The sequence below is a fragment of the Sinocyclocheilus grahami genome, unplaced genomic scaffold (genome assembly GCF_001515645.1).
Source record: "Sinocyclocheilus grahami isolate Dianchi unplaced genomic scaffold, SAMN03320097.WGS_v1.1 scaffold347.1, whole genome shotgun sequence".
Taxonomy (NCBI): Eukaryota; Metazoa; Chordata; class Actinopteri; order Cypriniformes; family Cyprinidae; genus Sinocyclocheilus; species Sinocyclocheilus grahami.
In genome coordinates this window covers 183,745-192,690 of record NW_015505526.1, presented here as the reverse complement: position 1 = coordinate 192,690, position 8,946 = coordinate 183,745, and the positions used below count along the sequence as shown (strand labels likewise).

The following is an 8,946-nucleotide window of genomic DNA, read 5'->3' as shown; positions in this document are numbered from 1 at the left end:
TTTTTTTTTGGATGTGATTAATCGCGATTAATCATTTGACAGCACTAGTTTTTGTTTTTTGGGGGGTTTTTTATGCTAAACTTTCTATTATGTGACAATGAAGACTGGAATAATAGCTGCTGAAAATTCAGCTTTGACATCAAATGAAAGAGTTACATTTTAAAATGTTCTTATAAATAGTTTTTAGTAGTGCGGTCAAACGATTAATCGCGATTAATCGCATCCAAAAGAAAAGTTTTTGTTTACATAATATATGTGTGTGTACTGTGTATATTTATTATGTCTATATAAAAGCACACACATACATGTATATATTTAAGAAAAATGTTATGTTTATATATTAAATATATTTATATGATATAAATTATATGAATATAAATATATACATGTAAATATTTTCAAAATATATGCAGTATGCGTGTGCTTATATATACATAATATATACATAATAAATATACACAATACACACACACATATTATGTAAACAAAAACGTTTATTTTGGATGCGATTAATCGCGATTAATCGTTTGACAGCACTAGTTTTTACTATAGTTTTTGATCAAAAATCTAGTCTTAGGAGACTTCTTTCAAAAACATTTTTTAAAAATCTTAATTATTCCAAACGTTTGACTGGCAGTGTTAAACAAAAGACTGACCTGCAGACTCTTTTTGCCGTAGGCTATTCCCCGTCCATAGATGGCACTGACCAGCTCAGGATCTCCCTGGTGACAGAGGACAGTTCTTTTGTGAAAAAGGGCTTATAAAAAGTTCACTATTACCACACAATCAACTTCTTGTTTAATACTACTACTCAACCTTAGTTAGGGTGTTTCTATTGATATTAATTTAACTGTATACAACTGATATACTAATATTTCAACATAAAATGGCCTTCACAACTTTCACTTCTAGAATGCGGATATAGGATATTCATTGCAAAAAAAAATAAAAAATACAAGCAACTTTATATCCAACTGAGTGGATCATGAAAAGGGTCCAATAACAAGGAAACAACAAGATAACCAAATGATTCAGCCATGTGACCTCAAAATGTGGCTCCTCTGAGCTGCACGTGAAACAGCCTGTGGTGCGTTCACACCGTGTCAGACAGTCTTTGCAATATTACTTACTATAGCAACATTATTAACGCTAAAAAGAATCAGTCTAATTTGAGTAATTAACAAAAAAAAACACAATACAAGAAGTAATAGTAGTGCAAATGGATTTTAATAAGCTTGTTTTATTTCTTTTTATATATAAAGCTTATTTATTTTATTTAAGAGCTACATTAACTATATTAAACTATATTTTATATCGTTTGATTACTTTCAGATTATTCTTGCATTTTTAAGACATTAACAGTAGTCGGTTGTAGGAATAATTAAAGGGATAGTTCACCCAAAAATGAAAATTCTGTCATTAATTAATCACCCTCATGTCGTTCCTAACCCGTAAGACCTTCGTTCATCTTCGGAACACAATTTAAGATATTTTTGATGAAATATGAGGGCTCTCTGACCCTCCCATAGACAGCAAGGTAACTACCAAGTTCAAGGTCCAGAAAAGTACCAAGATGATCGACAAAGTAGTTGGTTCAACTGTAAAGCTACGAGAATACTTTATTTTGCGCAAAGAAAACAAAAATAATGACTTTATTCCACATTTTCGTCTCTACGTTACTCACTTGTGGATGCCATGACAGTATCATGACGCGAGCGTGTGACGGCGCTGACCCAGCTCCGGCGTAATGACGGAATGTCATTATGTAATTTTTACACATGAAAATGTGTAATAAAGTCGTTATTTTTGTTTTCTTTGCGCAAAAAAAGTATTCTCGTAGCTTCGTAGCTTTACCGTTGAACCACTCATGTCACACGGACTACTTTGTCGATCATCTTGGTACCTTTCTGGACCTTGAACGTGGTAGTTACCTTGCTGTCTATGGGAGGGTCAGAGAGCCCTCAGATTTCATCAAAAATATCTTAATTTGTGTTCGGAAGATGAACGAAAGTCTTACGGGTTTCGAACAACACGAGGATGAGTAATTAATGACAGAATTTTCATTTTTGGGTGAACTATCACTTTAATTATTACAAGATTGGAGCTGAGTTTACAAGTAATTATGAGTTCTGCGAGGATGTGAATACTTTTAACAAATGGGAACTAATAAATCATGCGCAACAAGGCCAGAAACTTTAATTATGATGCTAAATGGGGGACAGCGTTGATTTCATGTTGATTTTAACATAAAAAAAACAATGTATCATTATTTTTACTTCAGTCCCAACAAAACTGACCTGTAGCAGTAATGAGAAGTGCTTGATAGCTTCATCATACAGGCCATTTCCAATGAGAACATAGCCAATGGCTGAAATAAACACAAAACCATGTTAACAGAGAACATCAACCAAAGACAAGCACAAAAAACACACTTGCCAAAGTCAAAACAATGAGCTGATACACACCAAGTTCTTCATTGGTATTTTGGTTTTCCACAGCGAAAGGAAACCGACGCTGTTCGACAAACAACTTTGCCTGATTCTGTGGTGACAGAAAGAGAGAAAGAAAAACATGTCAGGAAGTCTGTCAACCTCTAGCGATCAATCCAACCCACCAGTGCTTGCAAAAACCATGTGAAGAGACCCATAATTACAGAGGATGAGAAAAACACCTTTTTTTTTTTGTGCTGGATAGGAAGCGTTTTGGTTTAGGCTTGACACTCTTTTTACAGTGTTCTAACCCTAGTCCCTCACACACTTTATGACTTTCTTTCTTCAATCAAAACTCAAAAGGAAAAAAATATATATTATTGTACCAGTGTCTCTTTTTCATGCACTTAAAATGAATGGGGACTTAGCAACTGCAAAGAAAGAACAACATTAAAGCACATTTTATGGTGCTTTTTATCATTTTAGAGCTTAAAAGCCCCAGAACCCAGCCACTTAATCAATGTTCTTCAAAGGTTCTGTGTTCAAAAGAAAGCAAGTCAAACCGAGAGTAAATAAACAATGACAGCATTTTCATTTTGGCCTGAACTAATCATTTAACACAGTGCAATATAATGCAAATGCAACTCACAAGGATTTTCTCTGCATTGAGTGAAAAGATGGACTCGCAGGGCGGGTTGCTCCCCTCTTCACAGTCCGGATCCTCCAACTGCAGGATAGCTGACTCTGAGGGACCCAAAAACATTCACCGGATGTGACAGATAAAAGGCTAACCACATAACTTTGGCTTGAACTAAACATAATGAGTGTTGTTTTTCAAAACTGCTTTCTGACTGGCTTTGCTGCAGAACCCAAATCAAGTGGATACAGTACCAAATACAGTACCAAAACTCCATAATGCTCAGAAAATTACAAGTACCAAATGCAGTCTGGATTGTTTTTACTATGCATAGATTTGCCCATGGATTTTAAAGGGATAGCTCACCCCAAAAAAATTAATTTTTTTTTAAATAATTTTCTCACCCCCATGTTGTTCCAAGCTTGTATGAGCTTCTTTCTTCTGTTGAGCACAAAAGATGATTTAGAGAAGAATTTTGGTAACCAAACAGTTGACGGTAGCCATTGACTTCCATACTATGTAAAGCCCCATTGTAATGCCAAGCTACATACTATGGAAGTCAATGGCTACCGTCAACTGTTTGGGAACCAGCATTGTTCAAAATACCTTCTTTTGTGCTCAACAGAAGACAGAAACTCATACAGGCTTGGAACAACATGAGGGTGAGAAAATGACGACAGAATTTCATTTTTGAGTGAACTATCTTTTTAAGGATGCCTACAAACTTTTTTTATTTCGCCATTTGAGTAATTTGGCTAGCTGCTACGGAGCAAAAGATAAATCTGTGCCAACATACCAGAATGTCTGATTAAATGCACAACCTTTGACATCAACAATAATATTTATTTTGCTTTCTTGAATATTTGGGTATTATATAGTTAGCTGCACTATAGTCTTTTCCCTCTGCTTTTTATTATCTATACAATTTTCTTCATATCGCATCATACATCTGTATCCATAATGCACAAATTGGCTCAAAAAGCATGAAATGTGACCCTGGAGCACAAAAGCAGTCTTAAGTCGCTGGGGTATATTTGTAGCAATAGCCAACAATACATTGTATAGGTCAAAATGATTCATTTTTCTTTTATGACAAAAATCATTAGGACATTAAGTAAAGATCATGTTCCATGAAGATATTTTGTAAATGTCCTACTTTAAATATATCAAAAGTTAATGTTTGATTAGTAACATGCATTGGTAAGAACTTCATTTGGACAACTTTTAAAGGCGATTTTCTCAAGATTTTTTGTACCCTCAGATTCTCGGCCAAATATTGTCTGATCCTAACAAACCATACATCAATGGACAGCTTAGGGAAAATTTGACCCTATCATAAAATGGACCCTTATGACTGGTTTTGTGGTCCAGGGTCACAAATTACTTAAGCATGAAATTATTAAACAATCCACCAAATAATAGGTAACCTAACATAACCTAATCTCTTATACACTATAGATCACTTAAGTAAGTACATTATGTTCTTTCCTTTGGATCAAAACACAACCTGAAACAGAAGACCCAGTCACTACTGTAATTTGGAAAAATACTGTATTTACTTCCTATAGTTATTGTTACTATTGAAAACAGTGGACTCTTGCTAATTGTGTTTTCAAGTTACTTCAAAGAATACCACTATCGTCTCCAATCCCCATTGTAATGCATCTGCTAAAAGCAATCTTGAACTCAGTGACACCCAATAAAAATGTTCTTGTTGCATGTTTATTTAGCAATTAGAAGGGCATGCACGAGGCACCGGGGCTTTGCATGCATGATCCGCATGAGTTTCTGCATGTGTGGCATGAGTTGCTGCATGCACGATGCGAGTTTCTCCTGTATTGGTCTGAATTTCTGCTTGTATGATCCCGTCAAGCTCGTTTCACTGTAACGTTAAGCGGAAGAGAGTGAATCAGATGCACATTCTATACACCAGGACGTGGCAGAAGCTCACCGCAGTCCGCCGCATACTCCTCCCACTCGGCCGGAGAGCTGCAGCCGTGCTTGTGGAGGTCGCTGTTGAAAAAAGTCAAGGTGGAGAAATACTCGCTGGATAAAATAGCTCCGCATAAGTACAGCAGCGACAGAGCCGCCAGCACAACACCCCCGCCAGCAGGTGCCATGTTGTGAGTGATGTTATGATGAGCAGGTGAGGAACGGTGTAGTCTGGGTAATGTAGTTACGTGGAACTAAAGCAGTACTTCCAGCAGTGTTGACGGAGGATAAAAGAACTACATTTCCCGTGAGTAGCCTGGTAAGCCCCGCCTCTTATGGAGGTTCAGGAAGCAGTAGGCGTGTTTTAGTGCTGTCATATGAAGAATGGCACCGGGACTGTTTAAATGCGTCGAGTGTAACGAAGATGCAAACGAACTGCATCGAGATTATAGCAACGGAATACTGAAGATCACCATATGTGTGAGTGCTTCATAAAGTTTAGAATTCCAAGTTTAGTTTGTTTTCTCTGTGCTGTTAGCATGGTTAGCATGCTCACAACAACACAGGCCTGAGGTACTAATGCACAAAGTGAAGAGCACGGCAGTTTGTCACTGTTACTTCAGTAAAAGTAATTTATTTCTGTATTTATGTTTTTGTTTTTGGCTGGAAAAAAAAGAAACATTTTCACCATTATTGCCCAGAAGAAAAAAACAGAAGCAAAGAAAACTGTTCATTTACAGCAAATACGGTCCCGTTGCAAATTATTGTTATTGACGGCGAGTAAGTTACCTTTAAAAAAATATATATATATATAATAATAATTAAAAAACTCTATTGTCTGACGCTGTGAAGCCATCTTCCACGAAATATCTGCATTTGAAATATATTATTTTTTCAGCATAATGTAAGTACGTTATAAAACCCAAAACAAATACTTCACGAAAAAATATGCATATACAAAATCAGTGTTTTAGCTAACATGAATTGCTATTCATAAACTGTCGTTCAAAATTGAAACTAACTGATGTGTGTTTTCTCTCTACAGAGTTCATGCAAGAAGCCCGTTGACAAATACATTGAATATGATCCAGTTATTGTTCTGATAGATGCCACTTTATGCAAAATCCAGGCCTTTAGACATATCCTCTTCAACACTGAGATCAACGTAAGTAAAACTTGTATACTCAGTTTTTTAACAGATTTGGGGGAAAAAATGCATACTGGAGTATACTGCGTGCCGAGTACAGACAGTATACATAGTATAGAAAGTATTGAGTTGTGAGCACAGCCTCTGTTCCTCTCTCTGTAGATCCACTGGAAACTGTGTGTGTTCTGTCTGCTGTGTGAGGCGTATCTGCGCTGGTCCCTCCTGCAGGGGTCCCAGGCCAGCAATGACCCCGCTGATATCATCCGTTACACTAAAGAGTGGGAGTTTTACTGCATGTTTGCACTGGCTGCACTGGGTAATTAGAATTATTCAAATGGACTGATTGAGATGTTGAGTAACGACGTAGCTTATGAAAGATTTAGGGTTTGTAGTCTATTTTTTCTTCACTGTGATCTGTTGAAAGGTCTATTCTGACTGCTCTGTAGGCTTACATTACCATTGATGATAATGTTTTACGGGAAAGGGTTAGTCCCCGTTAATTCCCTTTAAAACAATCTAAACATTTAGAATAAAGAAAAAAGTTTTTTACAGTACATAAACTACTGCTCAAGAGTTAGGGATAGGTAGGATTATTATTATTAATTTTTAAGAAGTCTGTTATGATCACCAAGGCAGAATTTATTTAATTAAAAATGCATATTACAATTTAAAATAACTATTTTCTATGGTGGCCGAGAAGTGCAAAACCAAGTTTTCAATTCTGAAAACAAAATAACAAATTACAAACGCAAATGCAAGTCTAAAAAACAAAATAACAATTCAGAAAACACAACGACAGATCAGACAAACCGGAAGAGGTATGTATAATTTGAGACAGCACCATTGGTTTGGGATTACTCACCGCTGACTGGACGAGACATCTGTCAATCACCGTATACAGAGAAGAACCAGCCGAAGAACAGCAGAGTCGTGGTAGAAAGTTCGGAGATGGTATTAATCAAAAAGCCAAGGGCATGCACTTATCCATCTACACCACTGGAGCTGATGTTCTATAGCCACTTTTAACTAAATCGAAATAGACACCCCTTATTTTTTATTCCAGAGTAAGGGCAATTCATACAATACATTTAAACTGAGCTACTTTAAAACCATCTCCGAACTTTCTACCACGACTCTGCTGTTCTTCAGCTGGTTCTTCCTGTATATGTTGATTGACAGATGTCTCGTCCAGTCAGCGGTGAGTAATCCCAAACCAATGGTGCTGTCTCAAACTATACCTACCTCTTCCGATTTGTCTGATTTGTCGTTGTGTTTTCTGACTTGTTAATTTGTTTTCTGAATTGTTGTTGTGTTTTCTGAATTGTTATTTAGTTTTTTAGACTTGCATTTGCGTTTGTAATTTGTTATTTTGTTTTCAGAATTGTGATCTGCTTTGCACTTCTCGGCCACCGTAATTTTCTGTTTAAATATATTATCAAATGTAATTTATTCCTGTGATGCAAAGCATCATTTCTCCAGTCTTCAGTGTCACGTGATCCTTCAGAAATCATTCTAATATCCTGATTTTGTGCTTATAAAAACATTACTTATTATCAATGTTGAAAATTATTTGAATTTTTTTATTTGAGATTCAGAACAGCTTTTATTTAATTTTGTTTGATTTATCTGACTTTTTTTTGTCTTTGCTGTCACCTTTTTAAACAGTTCCTCAGTGTAAGTGTTATTTTCCTTAAAAATATAATCGGATTTGTTCTTTTACATTGCATTATTTTCTTACTGTAATATAGTAGAATTTTATTACATTTGTGAGAATGTCTAGAATAATGAGAATGGGGGAAAAAATCCAAAATTAAACATGTGGATGCCATGTAATTGTCATGAAAATAATAGCACCCTGATAAAAGAAACCTTAATATCGTTTTCATTTAGCAAATTATCATTATTATATATGTACTACTCTTATTGTAGTTGCAATACAGTAATTAGAAACTGAGAATATGTTTTGCACTTTAGCATAATGAGAATTTGGGAGGAAATGTACATTATCATTAAAACAATGCAGAAATTCTCCCGTGTTCTTTGTGTTTTTCTAGAGTTGGCCGTGTTCTGCATAGGTGTGTTGTTCATTCTCTGGACGGCGCAGCGCTGCTGTGGTTGCTCTCTAGAATTCACTCCACTGTTGAAGGCACTTCTGCTCTCCAGCTACGGCAAAGTGCTGTTAATCCCAGCTGTCATCTGGGAGCACGATTTCTCCCCGCTCTGCTTCAGCCTAATACGACTGTTCGTCCTGACCTCCAATTCACAAGCCATAAGAGGTGAATATCAACTTTTATGGAGTCCATACACGTTAAACACACTCACAGGCAGCGGCGTGTGAGAGTGTGTGTCTGTGTGGTGTGTGTGTGTGCGTCTGTGTCTGTGTGGTGTGTGTGTGGTGTGTGCATGTATAGATACATATGCATATACATACATACACACTATTTTTGAAAGATCATTTAAATGAATATATATTTGTTTTTCAGTGTATGGAGTGGAAATATTCAATCCACACTGAATAGATTTTGTCATATGAAGATTGTTACACTATGACTAAATGACTAAACAGGTGTGTGTGTGTGTGTCTGTGTGGTGCGTGTGTGTCTGTGGTGTGTGAGTGCGTGCGTGTGTGTCTGTGTGTGTCTGTGTGGTGCGTGTGTGTGTGTGGTGCGTGTGTGTGAGCGCGTGTGTGTGTGTGAGTGTGTGTCTGTGTGGTGTGTGTGTGAGCGCGTGTGTGTCTGTGAGTGTGTGTCTGTGTGGTGTGTGTGTGTGTGTGTCTGTGTGTCTGTGTCTGTGTGTGTGTG

The 8,946-nt window shown here is 36.7% G+C and overlaps 2 protein-coding genes across 2 annotated transcripts in view; one reads left to right on the top strand and one right to left on the bottom strand.

The window, feature by feature from the left end:
- The window catches only part of LOC107548402 (tetratricopeptide repeat protein 13-like), a 22,744-nt gene extending 17,533 nt beyond the window's left edge, over positions 1 to 5,211 (bottom strand). Inside the window, exons 1-5 of the mRNA XM_016229065.1 lie at positions 5,018 to 5,211; positions 3,079 to 3,173; positions 2,466 to 2,541; positions 2,298 to 2,368; positions 657 to 722 (exon numbers count right to left, since the gene is read on the bottom strand). Coding sequence (XP_016084551.1) covers positions 657 to 722; positions 2,298 to 2,368; positions 2,466 to 2,541; positions 3,079 to 3,173; positions 5,018 to 5,186 — 477 coding nt within the window. The 5' untranslated portion in view covers positions 5,187 to 5,211. The remainder of the gene's footprint in view (positions 1 to 656; positions 723 to 2,297; positions 2,369 to 2,465; positions 2,542 to 3,078; positions 3,174 to 5,017) is intronic.
- Positions 5,212 to 5,345: 134 nt separating this feature from the next.
- LOC107548401 (protein ARV1-like) lies at positions 5,346 to 8,483 on the top strand. Its single transcript, XM_016229064.1, has 4 exons — positions 5,346 to 5,478; positions 6,044 to 6,163; positions 6,308 to 6,461; positions 8,200 to 8,483. Exons 1-4 carry the CDS (start codon positions 5,383 to 5,385, stop codon positions 8,481 to 8,483), a joined length of 654 nt encoding a protein of 217 aa, XP_016084550.1. The 5' UTR covers positions 5,346 to 5,382.
- Positions 8,484 to 8,946: the final 463 nt, after the last annotated feature.

What these genes read in the sequence shown, in the direction of transcription:
- LOC107548401 (XM_016229064.1), top strand. Translation starts at nt 5,383, where the DNA reads ATGGCACCGGGACTGTTTAAATGCGTCGAGTGTAACGAAGATGCAAAC. An exon ending in TCTTCAACACTGAGATCAAC is followed by an intron (nt 6,164 to 6,307) that starts GTAAGTAAAACT and finishes CTCTCTCTGTAG; the next exon opens with ATCCACTGGAAACTGTGTGT. An exon ending in GTTTGCACTGGCTGCACTGG is followed by an intron (nt 6,462 to 8,199) that starts GTAATTAGAATT and finishes GTGTTTTTCTAG; the next exon opens with AGTTGGCCGTGTTCTGCATA.